The sequence below is a fragment of the Mustela erminea genome, chromosome 16, assembly GCF_009829155.1.
Source record: "Mustela erminea isolate mMusErm1 chromosome 16, mMusErm1.Pri, whole genome shotgun sequence".
Classification (NCBI taxonomy): domain Eukaryota; kingdom Metazoa; phylum Chordata; class Mammalia; order Carnivora; family Mustelidae; genus Mustela; species Mustela erminea.
The window spans coordinates 75616598-75636391 of NC_045629.1; the positions used below are offsets into that span (position 1 = coordinate 75616598).

The following is a 19794-nucleotide window of genomic DNA, read 5'->3' on the forward strand; positions in this document are numbered from 1 at the left end:
CCATGAGCAGAAAGCCCATCATTTCTTCAGTTCAGCCAGGCATGGCTACAAGGAGCACAGGGGCGCGTGCGGCCAGCAAGTAAGCTAACAGAAAAGGACTTTAGAGTTACGTATGTAACTTAAAGACACCATTTTACCACACATTGAAAGCTTTGGTTAAAAATACATTATGATTATTATGGAAAAATAAAATTTCAACTTGTAAAATTTATCTTAACTTTTTCTTAATATTTTCATAGGATTTTTTGGAAGTAACCTGCCAGATTATCAGAGGTCAGAAATAATGATGTTCATTATGGGGAAAGTACCCGTTTTTGGAACATCCACCCATACTTTGGATATCAGTCAACTAGGGTATGCATATGTAGTTTTCCTGGGCTCTCAAACTATAAATCTTAATGTAATCCTGGATTAAATTTCATCTTAATGTTGTAATATATTTTATTTTCTTTTTTTATGTTTTAATTTTTTAATCTTTTGTAATAAAAATCCTATGGAATCGTTTTTATGGCACTACATTGCTAAGCAGTTGTATCAACATTGCTTGATTTTAGAATCAGTTTTCAGTATATTGTAAATTCTCAAATTTTCTGTGTCTTAAAATGACTGGGTTGAAGGTTTATTTGGCCTGGACATTCTCTTATGTATATATACATAAGGTAGGGTAAAGCTTCAAATTTCCTATAAAAATCGTATAGGAAATTTAAAATTTTAAACTTAGTTTTGCCAGAATGTTGACTTATTCCTAGAATTCTAGAACTGAAAGCGATTTTAAAGATATGTTTTGGCTCCCTCGTTTTAAACATGCTAAGGCTTTAGTTTAGAAATAATTTTGTGTGTTTTTAATTTCATAAAGAAATGATAGTCTTATTTGATTTATATTTCTGTGACCACTAATTAAATAATCCTTTTCCATTTGTTAGTTTTTTAAAAAATTGTCTGTATATTGATAAATGTAAAATAGATACTATGTCAATTATATTCATGGTAAATATATTCTTACGGTGTCTTTAAATTGGGGTTGTTTCGTTGTGTGTTCATGATTGAATTACTGAATTTTCACATCATTAAATTTGTAGATCTTTCTCTTTGAGAGCCAATAGCTTTTTAACTTTCTGTTTGAATTTTTGTTTGTTTCTTACATATAACTCTTAAATTCATATGAAATTGATGAGTATAAAGTGAGCCATGACTTTAGCTAGTATGGAAACAATCTATTTAATCAAAATGAATAGAATTTTAAAATCAAGTAGTTATATAAGTAAATGAAATAATGTCAATGTTAATTATGATCAATAAGATAATACTAATATTTTATATACCTTAGGGATTTGGGAACCAGGAGGATTCAGATAATGTTGCTGAGATCTTTACTTATGGTAAGTCATTTAAGATAAGTGAACTGGGTGTGGTGAAAAAATAATGAATACTGTTATGCTGAAAATAAATAAATTAAAAAAAAAAAAAAAAAAGATAAGTGAAGAATAGGGGCACCTGAATGGCTCAGGGGGTTGAAGCCTCTGACTTCGGCTCGGGTTGTGATCTCAGGGTCCTGGGATTGAGTCCCACATGGGGGGTCTCTGCTCAGCAGGGAGCCTGCTTCTCCCTCTTCCTTTGCCTGCCTCTCTGCCTACTTGTGATCTCTCTGCCATATAAATAAATAAAATCTTTTAAAAAATAAGATAAAATAAGTGAAGAATAAACTTACATTACTGAAGAGGAACAAATAACTTCATGTTATCTGGTTTTTCTATATTGTAAGATACTGTTTATGGTTAGCTTTTTTCCTATGGCTTATATATTTAAATATTTTATTCTTTTACTATTTATTCCTCACTTGTGTCATCTTCCTTGATCTTCATAATGATTGACATATACAGAGGATAGAAAGTGTTATGTTTTATACAGAAAGATGCCTGGGCTCGGACACATGGAGTGGAAGGAGGGGCGGAGGTTCACCACGGTCAGTAAGATGAAGACTAGAATTTGGATGGGAAACCATGTTCTTTGTACAGATCATGCTATTTCCTTCATACACTGCCCAAATAATGACTTCTCCTTTTGAAAATAATTTAACTGTAAAGAGACAAAAAGGAAAAGCATACCTAAAATGTAAAGTCCTCTGGTTCTTTTACAGTAATCATTTTCATCTTTTATTTAACTATATCTTAACTATATCTAGTATAGCACCAAGAACAAAGTAGGAGCTAATTATTTGGAATGTGTGTCCTTTCCAAGTCTTTAAAGATCTTTAAAATTTCTTTTAGGAAATCTTTTTTGTACATGATCCCTTTGAAAAAAACAACAAGGTTTTATTTATTTGGGAGAGCGCATGAGAGAGAGTAAGCAGGCAGAGCGTGGAGGGGTTGTGGACGGAGGACCGAGGAGGAAGCAGACTCCTTGCAGAGTGGGGAGCCCAATGGGGGGCCCAATCCTAGGACCCCAAAATTATAACTGAATTGAAGGCAGATGCTTAACCAACTGAGCCACCCAGGTGACCCCCCTTTTTTTAAAAATAAATATTTAATACCTAGGGATTTTGTGTTTCATAGTTAATTCTGGTTATGGTATTTGCTATACAGAAGTTTATAATATAGTCAGATTAATCAGTCCTTCATATGTATTTTATGCTTTTTTATTTTAAGAACTTTTGCCTATTCTTTTATTTAATTAATTAAAAAAATTTTTAATAAACATATAATGTATTTTTATCCCCAGGGGTACAGGTATGTGAATCGCCAGGTTTACACATTTCACAGCACTCTCCATAGCACATACGCTCCCCAGTGTCCATAACCCCACCACCCTCTCCTAACCCCCCTCCCCCCAGCAACCCTCAGTTCGTTTTGTGAGATTGAGAGTTTGTCTCCCTCCCGATCCCATTTTCTTTCATTGATTCTTTTCCTACCCCCCAGGCCCCCCCACGTTGCATCTCCACTTCCTCCTATCAGGGAGATCATATGATAGTTGTCTTCTCCGATTGACTTATTTCGCTAAGCATAATACCCTCTAGTTCCATCCACATCGTCGCAAATTTGCCTATTCTTATGAGCACATTTTGCTTATATATTTTTTTACAAAAGTTTTTAGAATTTGGCTTTCCATAGCTAGATATTTGAAGTTTACTTTTGTATGTGGTGTGAGACTTAGATACATTTTTAACTCTTCTAGGCAGGTATCAATTGTTTAACCAATTTTCTTGCTCACTTATAAAATCACCTCGATCCTGTAATAAGTGCCCAAATATAAATACCCATATTTGCTTGTAACCCTGATAAATACAGACTCTCCACATGAAATTCTTTTGTGTCTAAGCCTTTTAATTAAACAAATACCCTGAGTAAATCATCTTGTCTCTCCTAATTGTTCCAGAGTCACCTGAATAAATGTCTTTGTGGTATGGTCAAAATGCTTACTAGCATATACATATATGTTCTTTAAAAGCTTTAAATTTAGAGGATAGGGATATATTCAGAAATGTCAAATCAAGTAATGAATAAAGTACAGATTTCCAGATTAAAAATGTATTCCTATTAACCCAAACTGCTTACTTTAAAAGAATAATTTGACAATTTAAGTTAAAAATTTTCAATCTTACCTATACTGTACTATTCGCTACCTAATACCTTGTGTGCAGTTAGTACCGACTACCTATGCCACAGATTCTTGACCTCTCTGAGCCTCTTTTCTATTACAAAATGGAGATAGACACTGATGCTCACCTCATAGGGATGTGTTAAAGAGGAAGTTAATATTCATACAGTACCTAGACTGTGCCTGGCGCACAGTAAATATGTGCTTTTATTAATTTTATTCTCTTTATTATGTTTTTGCAAATTAAAATCCTCATTACTTTTTAAAAAAGATTTATTTATTTATTTTAGAGGGAAAGCACTGTCGGGAGGGGTAGAAGGAGAAGGTCAAGGAGGGAGAGTCTTAAGCAGATTCCACACTGAGCATGGAAGCTGATGTGGGGCTCCATCTCGTGACCCTGATATCATGACCTGAGCAGAAACGACGAGTCAGACACTTAACCCGACTGGGTCACCCAGGTGTCCTAAAATCCTCATTATCTTATAATTTTCCTTCTTGTTTTTCATTCAGGCTTATGTTCATACTTGCTGTTCCTCTAAGTTTATGGTTTTTATAAATTGGTTTGTGAATTTTACTGAAGAAGGACTCATGACAAAGGCTTTTTGTTCATTTTTCCTCCCCATGATCAGGTGACCTCTGGATACAAAGCAAAGACAATTGTTACTGCACTGCCTGGATCTTTTCTGGATCCTTTGTTATCACCATCTCTCATGGAAGACTATGAACTGAGACAGCTAGTCTTGGAAGTCATGCATAATCTCATGGATCGCCATGACAATAGGGCAAAACTTCGAGGGATCAGGTATTGGGCCATTTTGAAATAGACTTAGTGATAATGTTTTTAAATTCCCACATTAATGTATTCAAATATTGTAATTTTTTTAATCTAAGAGCTTTAAGTTTTATTCAAAGTTTTATTTATTTGGTATTAAATAGGGGTACCTGGGTGGCTCAGTGGGTTAAGCCTTTGCCTTTGGATCAGATCATGATCTCAGGGTCCTGGGATCGAGCCCCGCATCTGGCTCTCTGCTCATCAGGGAGCCTGCCCTGTCCCACCCGTTGCCTGCTTCTCTGCCTACTTGATCTCTGTCAAATAAATAAATAAGATCTTTGGAAGGGAAAAATAATAATAATCGGTATTAGATAATTTATTACATTTTAAGATAGCAAATGTTTGAAGATCATTTAATGTACTTTCAGAGGTCTCATCTACAAGTAGTTATTAGTTACATGAATTTTATTTTGATTTGTCTTTAAAGTTTGGAATGACAGGAGTCAAGATGAATTTATGCATTCCTTTTAATTGAGCTTGGTAATTCAGTAGTATCATTACATACAGGCTTATTTCAAATGCTCATTGAAATGTGTTATATTGTTCAAACTCCTAAGTATAACTATGATTGCCTAAGAAGACATGATTTTATAATTAAATGTGCTATTCATTAAAAATTATATGTTGTCTCTAGAATAATACCAGATGTAGCTGACCTAAAGATAAAAAGGAGAAAAAATTTGTAGACAAGATACAAGTTTCATGAAAAAGGTAGGATGATTTTCTTAAAAATAAGGCATATAAGTTATAGCTGTTCAAATTGTTAAGTAGTTTCTATATTGATCCTGTGACTTTAAAAGGAAGCCATTGAATTTTGCGCCATTGGAAATCTGTCTGCCGTCTTTCGCCTTCTCACATTACCACGATGTTCTTGACAGTGTCTCTTCCAGCCTATGTTTCAGCATTGGTGGATGGATGCTGCAATAGTTCTGGGTTCTTTTGAGTAAGAAGTTCCTGTAATTTCTGTCTTGCACTCCTCTCCACCCCAGGCGCACACACTGATTCTACTTTTAATGGCTTCAAGTTTTTGAAAATACTTATCACCATTAAATATATAAATATAATGAGTGTTTTATGTTTTTATTTTGTATTTGGCATTGTTCTGTCATTATTTGGGATGTAAAGATGAGGTAGGCAGGATCTCTGCCCTTAAACATAATATGTAGCCAAATTTTCATTATGATTAGTTGAATTTTGTACGTCTGTTGGCAAGTGGCTGAATTTAGAAAATCATAATACCTAAAGTAATTTAGCATATTGAATAATCTTTCTGTGTATTCTTCATCCAAAGCTTGAGCACTAAGTATTTGCCAGATTCTGGCTCAGCATTGAGATACGGCAGTATCCACAACACACATGCCAGTTGGTATCAAGATAATCCCAGTCATGGTGGATAAGTGAGCCGTGGTCTTTAGGGTTGCAAGGAATAACAGATAGAGAGTCCCATAGGAAGACAGGTGCAGATATCTATAATCTGTTTTCTTTTTTGGCTCATTACTAGACCATGATTTGTCCCTGTCACCATCTTTTATTTTGCTCTATTACTATTGATTGCTGTGTTTCAAGTTAATGTCCCCACACTTTCAAAACTTCATTTGAAAAATGATTTATAAAATAACATTTACTAAATTAATGTGAACAAAATACTTCTTTAAGTTTGGCTTTATTGTGTATGAAAAAAGTGGTTAATAAATAGGGCAAAGGAATTCTAGCTCTTTCCAACTTTTATTTTTTTCAGTATTCCTTTATATTATCCAGTTAGTGAAAGAAGTTGTTTCTCATAACTGAAGAACTTTTAATCATGATTAGTAGAATGAAATTTGAAAACTCACTGATAACTAACTTGTAGGTTTTGACTTTATATAATGACATTAGTGATACTGAATTTTGGAGACTGGATTCATTTTATTTTATCTGGTATGACAGTGATAGAAATAATCCTTCTCTTTCCTTAATTTTGCTAGCCAACTAATTTTAAAAGGGTCCAGTTGAACCAAAATATTGGACTATTATTCCATGTTAAATTTTAAATTCTTAAAGTTGTTCTCTGAATTAGTTATCCTTCGATTTTATAATTTGAAATAACTGGCTAAGCATTTGTTACTGTTAGTATAAACTACTTCTTTTTGGTATGTTTTTCTTTTGGTGCAATCTGTTCATTTTTTTAAAATCAAATTTTATCTTTATAATTGGACACCCTTTTTCATTTACATTCGAATTTATCCTATCAGTCAAAATGCTGTTTGGTTTTTTTAGGCAACTTTAACTGGCACCTTATGGAAATTTCAGCAAAGACCTAACCAAAAAAAAGTTGGGGTTCTGTAGTCAGGGGATGATGAACTGCCCTTTGGATAGTACTACCCAGCCTAAAACTGCTCCATCTGAATGTTTTAGGGATATCTTAGACACCAGGTCTCTGTTTGAAAGACTGTCCTGGCAGGAGGCCATCACCGTTTGCACTGGGAGGTGCTCCTTCACATCTTCTTTTCTAAGGAAGCTGTACTGGCAGGTGCAGGGGAAGCCGCTGCTGCTCAGTTTCTTTTGTCTCACCTGGGGGGGCTCCTCTCCCAAAGCTGTAATCCTCACAGAATATCACCAGATGAAAGGGCTCTTGTTAACAGTCTCAGCAATTCAGGGAATCTCTTAGCAAAAAAAAAAAAAAAGGACCAATTATTATGAAATACAGAATGCATGGGTTATTTAATTACTCTGAAGTGAATAATGGTGTAGGCCCCCCACATGCCCAGCCTCTCAACAGCTCCGTGTCATCCACAGCAGGTAGTCATCCCCATGCTTTCATGAAAATGGACTCCTTTTTTCCTTTACAGTTTGCCACCTAAGTGTACATCTATCGATCCCTGAACAATACAGTGTAGTTTTGTCAGTTTTTGTATTTTGTGTGAAAGGAACCATATGTTACATGATCTTTTATGTTTTCTTTCATTTAGCTCTATTTTGGTGAAATTTATTCATATATGTAGCCCTATAGTATTGCATAACACGAATATACCACAAGCTATCCGTTATCCTGCTGGGGGCATTTGAATTGTTGCAGACAGGCTGCTGTGAACATTCTTGTACACGTAGTGTACTGCATGTAACTCCCATTTCTCTAAGGCCTACAGGAGAGGCATTGGCAAGTAATGGGTTTTTCAGATTTATTAGACAATTCCAAACCACTTTGTGAAGTCATCACACCAACTTACACTATATCATTATAGTAAGATTTTAATGCATTATAATTATATTTATTATAGTAATTTATTTATAATTATATTTATTATAATGTAATATTATAATTATATTATATTATAATGTATTATAGTTAGATTTTAATGTTGTCTAACCTGATGGGTATGTATGTAGTAGGTACAAAATCAACTTGAATTACTTAAGGGACCTGACGTCTAAACTCCCATGTGTGCAAGCTTTAATGTTAATACTGTTTAGGAACCATAGGATTTAAGAATAGGGTTGGAGAGGGCCCAATACACAGACCATTGTTACACACCCAAGTATAGAACCATTTGGGAGAAGCAAACTCTGGATTCAGAAGACTGTGTTGGTCTTGTTCAGTCCTTTCCCCTAAAGTGAACAAGAAGGTGAACCTGCTGAGAAACAGGCCCCGGGGGGTTAAGCTGAAGTCCCTCCACGTATGAGTGAATAGACCCCTAGCCTTAACCCTTCCTGCATAGTAGAATCACCTGGGGAGCTTTGTGCTTCAAAAATACTTGGGCTTCACCACTAACCAGCTAAATCATATTGAGGGTGGGCGGAGGTGCGGAGGTGTCCTGGTGGTCATTCCAGCTGATCAGTGATTGTAGCTTACAGTTAGTGATGAGAACCAATGCAAGAGGTTGATTTAATTACCACATAGTAATTAACCACATAAAGTCACATAGTGACTTTAAATGGAGAACACATTTTTATTTCTCTTAGTTCTCACTTAGTAGTTGGACCTGTACCCCGGAATGCTTTGGAGGAAAGGCTTTTCCTTTCTGTGTTAATATATTTAGATTAGTTTGGTTTGGGGGAAACCTTTTGCAGTCCCTGGAGTATCTCTATAACCGCTCCCTTGCATAAGGCTTTAGGCTTGCCTTTGGTCACTATAGCCCAAGTATAGTGGAACCTGCAGGTGCCCATCCCTGGACAGCTCCTCACCCACCTCACAGGAGATTGCCTCCAAAGGCAGGAAAGCCTGACTACATTTCCCCTTAGCCAAATGTGTGTTTTGTTATCATTGCCAAGGCTGTATTGCAGAAGTATCTCCCATAACTCTGCCAGCCATTTCAGCCTTTTCCCAAATCAGTCTATAATTTGCTTTTGTCTTTTCAGATGATCGCTAAAAGCTTTTCATTGTTTACACTGGAACTCTCAGCTGCTATTTTTATTTATCATTCATGCTTCAATTCTGTCTTAGCTGTTGTTGTGTATATTAGCATATTTATTGATGTTGATAACTTACGATACAATTTGGCCATCTGATTATTAGCTTAGGTTTCTCTTCCATGCTAAGTTCTGTAATAAGAGCTGCTCTGTAAGAGGTTGTATGTGTATGAAATCTGCCTGTACTACTTTTAAAGCAAAAATCTTTTTTCAATGTCACTTCCCTTTTCAGAATGGGCAACAATTGTATCGACACATATATTTGGGCTGTAAAGAGGAAGACAATGTTCAGAAAAACTATGAACTACTTTATACTTCTCTTGCTCTTATAACTATTGAATTGGCCAATGAGGAAGTGGTTATTGATCTCATTCGATTAGCTATTGCTTTACAGGTATGCTTTTGTCATCTTTCAGTGAAAAAACCTTTTTTTTAATGAACTAGACACCATCTTTAAAGTGGTTTTACCTTTATCCAAGAACATGAATTTTAAAAGGGAGGTGTCTAGTGTTAAATAGAAAAATACTTCAGGATATGATCATACTCATTGTTTTAACAAATACTGAGTGACCATCAGCTATGTGTCAGATTTGCTCAGAGCCCTGGGAGTACTCTGAAGAGGGGCAGCATGGCCCCTCCACCCATACTCTCAGTCTAGTGAAGAAGAGGGTCGTTACAGAGTCATTACATATGTAGCTGTATCATTGGGGTGTGCAAAGAACAGTATGTGATGGGACCATATGTCATATATATATTTGAGTGCAAGATATATATATGTACATGTGCATATATATATATACATGTGTGTGTATATTTGTTTAACCACCCCACCCCTCCCAAAAGACTTTCCTAAGAAAGAGCTATTTGAGAGCTTGAACTCTCCTGTAAATGGATATTTATTATCCTTTCAGAATTCTTTAAAAAACAACTTCTTAGAAGGTAACATTTTTATCAGCACTTCAAACGCCCTATAGTTTTTCCGTATAATCATAGAGAAAGCGCTAATGGAGTCTAAGACCTTGATCTGTCAGCCGTTTTTGTTTTTTATTAAAGGACAGTGCGATTATCAATGAGGATAATTTGCCAATGTTCCATCGCTGTGGGATCATGGCGCTGGTAGCAGCGTACCTCAATTTTGTAAGTCAGATGATAGCTGTCCCCGCATTTTGCCAACATGTTAGCAAGGTAAGATGTTTAAAAATACCTTTCAACTTGGTTTTTATATAAAAATGGCTGATTTTCCTCCACTGCTGAGTGTTTTTAATTTTCTATCAAATTATAATGATTTTGTATCAAATTATAAAGATACTGCTGTAAAAGTGTGCATCACTTTTTCAGTAATAGCTCTTTTGAAACTAAACTAAAACTACAGTTAGTGTGTATATTTTCTTTGATGCCTGTTCCTTTATTAGAATTTTTTTGTATAGTGGTCAGGGAATGCACGGTTTTCTTCTAGAATGTCATTTGAATTCTTACCTGGTTGTTTTCCTTTTAAGCCATTATGAATCTCAGTATGTCAATTATTTTTAGTTTTTATACTATTTCATTTATTGCTTTAAACCAGTCTACTTGAGCCAGGTCTCACAGGAAAACATTTGTTAGAGATTTGTCTTGTGTCGTTCACCTATGTTCAACTTTCCTCAGCAATAACTCATTCAGTAGCTACTTGCACAATTTAATATGCATTTCAGAGCCTCTAACTTACCTGGCAGAGAAAGTCCACTGTAATTTATATTCTTTAAAGATTATTGGTCAAGGAGAACCTCATTTTTCTGAAATTTGAAGGACATCTCTTAGTGCATGCTTAAATGTAGGCTTTTAGTGCATTACAAGAACTAGAACTCATTCATTCATTAGACAAATGCTGACGATCTGTCTGATGCCTGCCATTGCAAAAGCAGAGTGCCCCCCGAAGTTGCTCACAGTGGCGCAGAGGAGCCCAGCCTCAGAAGTGCGTTGAGACCTCACGTACATGCTACAGAAGGTGGCTGAGGAGAGTAAGGGTGCTCACGGCCTTGGGCTTTGTCAAGGGGCTTCCAACGTAGTGGCATTCTGAAAATGAGAAAATACATGTTCTTATCCTTTTGTAGTAGGTTCAATTAAATATAATACTTTTTCTTTTACTGCATGTTTTATTTTATTGTCGGAGTTTTTGTTACCTTCTGAATTTTTAAAATAATAAGTGTTAAAATAAAATGAACTCGCGTGTGGGCTCTAAACATAGCTTAAATACCAAAATAATGTGCTGATATTTTTATAAATGTTTAATTTCTGTGTTTTTAGTTTTCCAAATTTTCAGAGCCAAATCCTGAGGAGTGAGGGTTTTGATTTTTTTGTTTTGTTTTGTGTTTGGCTATCTTTCAGGTTATTGAAATCCGAACTATGGAAGCTCCTTATTTTCTACCAGAGCATATTTTCAGAGATAAGTGCATGTATGTTAATTCTTTACATTTTAAGAAAGGGACACTGGCTTGAGAAACCAATCAGTGATGATTATAAAGGAGTAAACTGTTGTTAGCATATTTTCCTATATTTTGTATTTCTGTCAAATGCATCGGACTTCTTTCCCTTCCTATTAAAGTTCTCATACAATATAAGTGTAGACTCATATACACACATAGTCGATCTTTGGTGAAAAAAATTATCTTAACCTTTTTTTTTTAATATGGAGATATATCTCTTAAATATAGTGTGTTCTCATCTGTAAATAAGCATTTCTTAAGAGAATACAATATCCTGGTCAAGACTTTCAGTAATAGGTAACAGCATTCACAGAACTTTGGGACAGAGACTGTATTAAGGAAAATCGGTATTATACCTGCACTCTCCCTTGCTCTTCAAACAAGAATATATATGTGAACAATACTTTATGCAGACTTTGGGGTTATTTATAAAAGCAGTGTAATAGTGAAAGCATCAGTATAAGATAATATCAGAGTTTGAGTAGAAAGTAGACCTTCATGTGATTGAGCAGGTGCTTCCTATCACTTCACTGGCTGATATGCGTTTCATTAGCAGTCACTGAGCTGCAGTTTGATTTTCTTCTCTTGGAGTTTTAATTAGCATGAAGGTTAAAGCTGAATTTAGTCCTCTTCATCATTTAATGTGTGAATACCCACAGAATAATTAAAGGCTCACTTCCCCGTTGGAACGTTATTGGAGAAAGAATCACAGCAGAATGCCTAACATATGGGACTATATACCATGTGTTTTTATAGTCAGATTGGTCACCAAAAATACATTGATTTTTCTATCACTAATTACAGTTTAAATTGTATATATACTTATATTTAGGCTTTGATTTAGCATGCCTGCATGTTAACTTATTTTTGCTCAGTAATTTAAATAATGCTGAATGACTTTTGTTTTGATCAACCCGACAGGCTTCCAAAATCTTTAGAGAAGCATGACAAAAATTTATACTTTTTGACCAACAAGATTGCAGAGTCACTAGGCGGAAGCGGCTATAGTGTTGAGAGATTGTCAGTACCATATGTACCGCAAGTAACAGGTAAGAGGAGGGTAACTCGAACTCTAACTCTGGTGATTACTTTTCCGGTAATTTTTCCATTAACCCAGTTAGCATTGAAAATTCATTGTTTGTACACTTTACCACAGTTTTTCAAATGCTTAGAGGTTTTAGTTTCACTTTAAAATTTTGCTCTTGAAAAACTTTAGTAAATCTTATGGATTTTATCATCAGCAAATGTAGTCCTTAAGTAATTGTTAGTATTATACTTGATATATTAGTGTACTTCAAACAGAGAAGCCCATAGAAATCTTTCCTCATTAACCCACATTGTGTTTGACTTATGGAAATACATATAAATTGTTTAATGAGTGATTTGTGACTACTGAGCTGAATGTCAGGTAACTGCTCTCACTGGAAAGAGCCCTGACTGTTGTTTTAAAAGCCTGCAGACCTTTCAAGAATGTGTTTTCCTCTGTGCACCATGTATTTCCTTCTGTTCTTTTCATTGCCTCAAATAATTGCGTTGTTTTTAAAGGCAAAACTGCATGGAGTTTTGCATTCAGTATTTACTTTAACAACTAAAATCAGAGTTTCTCTGTCCTATGTCTTTATTGTCATTTCATGGTCATATAAGTATTAAATGTGGTAGAAGAACTAGTTCTTGCTTTGGGGATACTATATGAGAACTGTTTGAGTTAGGTAGTTTTCTGGATTAAACACTAAAAATAGCACAGTCTTTGTAAATAGATATCTTTTTTATAACATGGATCCAAAACATACATGTTTATTATAATGATAGTTCATAATGCTCTGAGATGTTAATGAATGCTTTTGCATTTTCTTTTACATTCTAGAATACGAAAGGTTCTATACCTCATGAATTTGTTGGGGATATAAAAGAGCTAAAAACAAAACAGTAGCACAATTTTGTAATTTAAAACAGTTTTTTAAAAAGACCTTAAAAATATTTCATTCTTATAATTTGGATTTAGCTCTCTTTCCTTCAGGCAGAAAACCTCATAAACCCAGGCACAAGCACAAAGGTAAATCCAAGTATCAGTTTGGCCTGCCCTTCCCTCACCTTCCCCTAGAAAAATAGCTTAATAAAATTTGCCTTTTAGAAATGGAGCCAGTGGCCTGTATTGTATGTAGTTATAAGTCCATTGGTTATTTCCCTTTACCTTCCCAGTAGCCGTAGTGTATTTTCACCCTTCTTGTTTCCTTTTACCCTGTTCCTTTAACTCTTTAACAGATGGGACTCTTAACAAGTAACAATTTTTAATGAAAATTATGGTACTTTCTGTTTTTTTAACAGATGGCTTGCTCTACGCGCCCCCCCCCACATAGATGTATTTATTACTGACTGGAGGAATTCTGAATATTTCAGTATATATTTAATTATGTAACTGCATAGAAATTCCTCAGTTTGAATAAGGTTTTTTTGATTTCTAAAATTCAGTAGTTTAGAATCACTCTGTGGTACATATGTCCTGCCTTTAATGCAGAAAGATTCTGAAGACATAGTGATACGTCATGGTATAATTGATTGGTTATTAAATTTTTGTTGTTGTTGTGTAACCACCAGATATTCATTTTTAAAAATAAGAGATTTAAGAAGACTATATCAAAAGAAAAAGCAAAACATACTTAGTTTCTCGATCATGCATATACCTATCATCATGAAAATATTAGCAGTCACTTCATATGCATTAACTCAGTGCCAGTCACTGAGACAAGCACTTGTATTCATTTTCTCATTTAACCCTTGAAGGTTAATAGGTAGTAGTAGTATCTTTGTTTAAAAATGGGAGTAATGAAGTGGAAATTAAATAATTTGACTAGGTAACACTGTTATTTTCCATGTACATAAAGATTGTTCAGTCATCCATACAGATCCAGATTGTTTTTTTCATGTATTCCATAAACCTCCACTGAGTGCCTCTTATATACCAGACATTGTTGTGGATTTTGAGGGTAAAAAGATGTTAAGGATTAAAATCTGGTGGAGAAGATGGACACATGATTGAAATATAATGTTAGTGGTCTGCCTAAAGTTCATTGAACCAACATATAGTAAGTGACCAACATATAGTAAGTGGCCCATAAATGTAAGATGGTATAGCATTTTTCGTTTATCCCTAATCAACCTAGAACTTGAGTGAATAGTGTAGGTCTAGGCATGTGCTAAGTATTCCTCCATGAAGGGGTACAGTAATACTGAGTAATGTCTCAGCTAGACCAATCAAGGTGTCAGTGACTCTAGTGAACTTGTATAATTAAATGTTTATGAGTATTTACAGTTCCAGCTTCTGTGCAAATAGAAACAAGAATGGACAAAATAGGTAGAAGTCTCTACTTTCACAGGACTGATAGTCTTTCTCAACTGGGTTCCTCATGTGGACCACAAAGCACCGATGATTTGAGTGACTATTTTCTCAGTTCCCCCGTGGTGGCGTTTTACTAGTTTTATTCCAGCAAAATTAGCAAAGAAGCTAATTCATAACAGTTTATCTTAGATAGGACAAATAACTGGACGGTTAAAGCAGACCTTCAAGGCTATGATCAGAGAAGTTTGGGGATCCCAGGCAGCAGGTAGGAGAGCATTTGGTCCAGGTTTGGTGGGCAAGGGATGTCTTCCAAAGGAAACAATTCCTAGGAGGAGCCTGAAGCAGGTGTTTGGTGTTTCTTTGAGAAGTGTGATGACGTGTGAAAGAATGAATGTAGGTAAAAACATGATTCTTCAGGGAATTAGTATGAAATTAGTGTACTTGGACTGAATCAGAGGAGTAGGGTTGGGAATTGTAAATGAAGTTGCATAGTTTTTACTGTTCTGCAACGCTGGGTAGTCAAGGAATGATTTTAAGTCAGGTTAAGCATTGTTCAAGTATTACTCTGGTGGTGCTTTAGCAAAGTGGAGACGGAGCAACCATTTAGAATGCTCTTCAGTAATCTCCAGGAGAGAGGACCGGGGCCTGCACTGAGTGAGAATGCAGAGAAGTGGATAATCTAGGAAAACCTACAAGAAAGAATTTATAAGCAGTTGATTGGTATGAGGGAGCAGGAGAAAACCAAAGATTTGTCTTGGTTTCTGCCTTGGATGCTTAGGTGGAAGGCACACCAGTGAGGGTAAGAGCTGAGTATATTTTCTGCTTCAGTTGCTTTTTTTTTTCCCTTTTTTTTTTTTTGGTAGAGTTGGATGGTATGACAGGGTTTAAGTGAAGAAAGAAAAACGTATTTCAAACAGATGTAATTGTCTGTATGTTGTTTTGGATTTTGGATGATAGAAGGATGGAGTTTTTTTTAACAGAGATGAATAGGAAAAAGTGACTATTTAGGGGATCAGCCTCTTGCTGGGTATCTTTGACAGCGAGCAACCAAGTAGGGTGCCTTGTAGGCAGCTGAGAGTCAGAGATGGGTTTGGGTGGAAGTTCGGAGGTTGTAATGAGCGTTGCTCTAAGAATTGCTTCCAAACTCCAGGTTCTAGTTAGAAACAGTAAGAAGAGATGATGGTCACCATTGTGAATAGCAGACACAGATCGCAGAGCAGGAGGAGGGATGGGAAAGTGGTGAGCGCACAGCAAGCAGTGTCTGGGATGACCCCGGCCAATTTTAAGAGTGGGAAACAACAGTTTCCCCAGAGGTTGTATAAATCAGACACTGAGATGGTGACAAGGCAGTTCTCTAGACAGCAGAATGGTATAGTCCACGGAGACTGAATTCAGTAGGCTTGGAAAAGCAGGTCAGGAACAGACACAGGTGGCCCATGGGAACCAAGGGCATTAAGTGCATAAGCTCTATTTTAGAAACCTTATGTTCGAGTAAATGTCCATGATATCTGATTATAGATGTACCTGGGCTTTTCTGCTTGACTGCTGTAAGTAGGTGATTGTATAGGTCAAAAGAATAAAGTTCTGAGAATATAACATTAGAGTTTCCCATTAGGCTTTATTTTCTTCCCTTTAAAAATTTTTAATCTTCTTAAATCTACTTCCTCTGGAGTATGTTCTCATTGATTTTTGCCACCCAGTGATTCCTTTCCTGCCCTCATGTCTCTCTTCCCCCTTTTATTTTTATCTTTGACTTAAAGCTGACTCTTCTGTGCTACCCATCAGCCTTTGTATGTTACCCTAGAAATCCTTTTATGCTGGCTTTTTTTGTGTGTGTGAGAAACAGGCTATTATTCCTCATTTTGAGTTCTGATGAGGCCTCGACAGTTGACCAGCTTAGAAGATAAAAGCAAGTCGGCATTGATGAACATATACTACTTTGTAGCAGCTCCATTGATGTCATTATGTTTGGTAATTTATATCAAAGCATATGATCACGAGGAAGCAAAGGATACAGTGTCTAGGTTGTAGTCATAGACACAAGCAGGAGATGAAGTATTTTCAATCTGAAATCCATAGCAGAGCAATCTGTATTGATGTGTCACAGTTGAATAGGTATTCATCCATACCTCAAGCCTTACAGCAGAATCCAAGTGAATCCTGTGTGGTAGGTGCAAAGCAGAGAGTTTATCACTGAATTCCTGCTGTGATTGCCAAGATAAGGCATTAATTTACACGTCTTAGTACAAGGCCCAGGAAATATTTGAAGGGAGATATTAATGGAAGGGTGATAGGGGAAGATCAGTCATAATTGATAGTAAGTTTTTGTGTCTGGAAGAAAGAGGGATAAGTGGAAATAATATATAAAGTAATATTTAAAATTTTAAGGAAGTGTTAAAATACTCATTTAGGCCTTAAAAGATGTGAGAATTTATATAGTGGGAGGATGTAAGGAAGGGCAAGTAATAAACCGTTCCCAGTAGGGGTTTCTGTTTCTAGAAAAGCATGGAAGGCAGGAGGCCAAAAGTGTGCTCAGAGATGGGAGAGTAGCACATTTTACTTGAACATTAGATAAATTAGGGAGTGGTTGAAATTGCTGTTGGTAAGATCTGGTCAGAGACCCCAGAATGGTTTTTTAATTCATCAAAAAGTAGGTAGGTTGGTGGAGTGATGTGGTTAGTGTTTTAAGAAACTTAAGATATGATGGTGGCAAAAAAAAAAAATAATGATGATGGCATATAGGTAGTATTGTAGCATTATAGTATTGCTGCTGTCGGGATGGATGGGGTCAGTGATTCCCATCTGAGGGTGATTTTGCCCATGCCAGCAAACATTTATCAGTCCTGAAGATGTTTTTAGTTATCATCACTGTGGGGCAAGGAGAGGTGGGGTAGCCCTACTGGCTTCTAGTGGGTAGAAGCTAAACATTCTGTAATACACAGAACCCCCCCCCCCCCCCGCCAACACACACACACACACACCACAAGAATTATCTGGCCCAAAATATTAGTAGTGTCAGGATTTAACCCTGGCTAAGTTAAGTTGTGATAACAATCATTGTTGCTTAGTGGCTTAAGCATCTGTATCTGGAATGATGGAGATTCCACACATGATATTCCAGATACTCCATCCTCCAGGCTAACGGAACAGCTGCTCTCTGAATACTGCTTGTACTTTATTGGCCAGAACTAGTTACGTAGTCCTTCTAAACCACAGAGAAGCTGCAACTGCAGGCCTCTCTGCCTTGAAAGAGGGTGAACAACCATATTTGATCACCAGCATTAATTACCACCATGGATGGCTACTGTGAGTAAAAGAGTGGTCAGTAAGAAACCAGTTTCTCCATTTGTGCTGGCCTTCTTGTAGTTCTTCATTCTGACTCCTGCCGTAGAAGAAAATCACAGTTTGTATAAAATAGGATTAGAAAGATGGGGTGTTGCCAGACTGTGAAGTGACTGTGCTATCAGTCATAGATTCTAGAGCTGAGCTTTCCAGCTGCTGTAGGGAACATTCCAGATGTATCCGCATATTGATACCCTTAGCCCTTCTAGTAGCTCTTTGGGGACTGGGCAGTCAGAGCCCACAGTGTGAGCAGCCTCTTCCAATTTTCTCTGATGTGTTCTAAACCCAATTGTAAAAGCTTGGGAGGCTCTCTGTATCAGTGTGTGGGCCATATTTGTTTTGAATTATAATCAAGACTAAAAATGATTTACTTCCAAAATAACACTATTAGCAAAATAATAGGGAGAGAGCAAATAGATCAGGTAGGAAGCTATCCTAAGAATTCAGGCAAAAAAGATGCAGAATTTTAATGATGGCCCTCTTGAAAATAGGGCAATGTGACATAAAGATGGTTTATTAGAGATGTTAAAGTTGGGTTTAGAACATGTTGAGTAGAATTGACTAATAAGAAATTGGAAATACTGGACTGGAGCTCAGAAGAGAAAGTGTACTTGTCAGGTTCAACTGTGGTTGAATACATCTCTGACTCTCTGTATTGTAATACATAAGGTTTTGCTTCCTTTTTTTTCAGATGAAATCATAGCTATTGAGGTGTTTTTCTAGCACCCTGTGTTTCTCCAAGTCCTTCATTACTTGTATAACTATTTGTTTATTTTGGGTCTTATCTCTTACACTATAAGCTAGTATGGACTACATTCAGCAGTTTGTCCCTAACACCTAACGTGGTGTCTAATGACTTAATAGATTTATTGACTGTGGAAGGAGAAAATCAAAATTTAAAAAAAAATATGTGGGAGGAAATTATAATTTAAAAAAATTCAAATTTCCACAAAATGGTTAAGCATAAAGTGGGCCTAGGAATAGCTGTTGAACTTTACTGGGTGGGAAGACACACACTCTTTTGGGAAGAGTGGTTAAGTGCAGGACTATAACTGCAGGGATTAAGAAGAGTAGGTAGAGACATATGTAGAGCATTTGGTTCAGATCAAGCATGTTTGCAGAAGTGGGGAGAAAGTAGATTAGCTAGAGCATTTAATTGAAGGGCAAGGTTTTCCGGACTGGTGGTTGACTTAAGTAAAAGCTGAGCCAGTGGAGTTGAACGGCTGGAAAGGGTAGAGAAGGAGCTGTTGACTGAAGCAACAGATCCTTTCAGTCCGCAAATGTGGTGCGTGGTAAACTCTTGCAGATATGGGTTCCTGTGCTAGATTCATAATTAGTGCACAGCTTTCACTGTTCAGGGGAGAAATGAAAGATACAAGGGCAATATAGTGAGTGTTAGTAAAAATGGATATATTCACTTTAGATTATGTAATTCCTCCTTTTGCTGTTGACTTTTGTTTTATTTTTTCTTAAACTGTTAGGGAAGTGGTAATATTTCCCTTTTTGGAAAATAAAACTGTTAACCTTAGTTCACCCCATCAGTTCTATTTTTTTAATCTGCTTGATGAAATTTAAAAGCCTGAGAACACAATGCTTTATATATTTAAAAAGAACAAAAAAGAAAACTTTATTTTCTAAGACCTTTTGAAATCTGAAATAAGTAGAGGTTTTAAATGACATACCATTTCTAACTAGCAAGTAACAGGGAAAAACGATTTTGATTTTAGATGAAGATCGACTTTCTAGAAGAAAAAGTATTGTGGACACCGTATCCATTCAGGTGGATATTTTACCCAACAGCATTCCTTCTGATGATGTGGTAAGTTGCTGGAAGTGTATGG

The 19794-nt window shown here is 36.2% G+C and overlaps 1 protein-coding gene across 1 annotated transcript in view; it reads left to right on the plus strand.

The window, feature by feature from the left end:
* Window positions 1-19794, plus strand: part of EFR3A (EFR3 homolog A) — a 106860-nt gene that overhangs the window by 71514 nt on the left and 15552 nt on the right. The window contains 10 exon segments of the mRNA XM_032315547.1: window positions 240-354; window positions 1328-1379; window positions 4224-4396; window positions 5061-5097; window positions 5099-5137; window positions 9045-9206; window positions 9866-9997; window positions 11177-11244; window positions 12196-12323; window positions 19681-19772. Of these exon segments, the coding sequence (XP_032171438.1) occupies window positions 240-354; window positions 1328-1379; window positions 4224-4396; window positions 5061-5097; window positions 5099-5137; window positions 9045-9206; window positions 9866-9997; window positions 11177-11244; window positions 12196-12323; window positions 19681-19772 (998 nt within the window).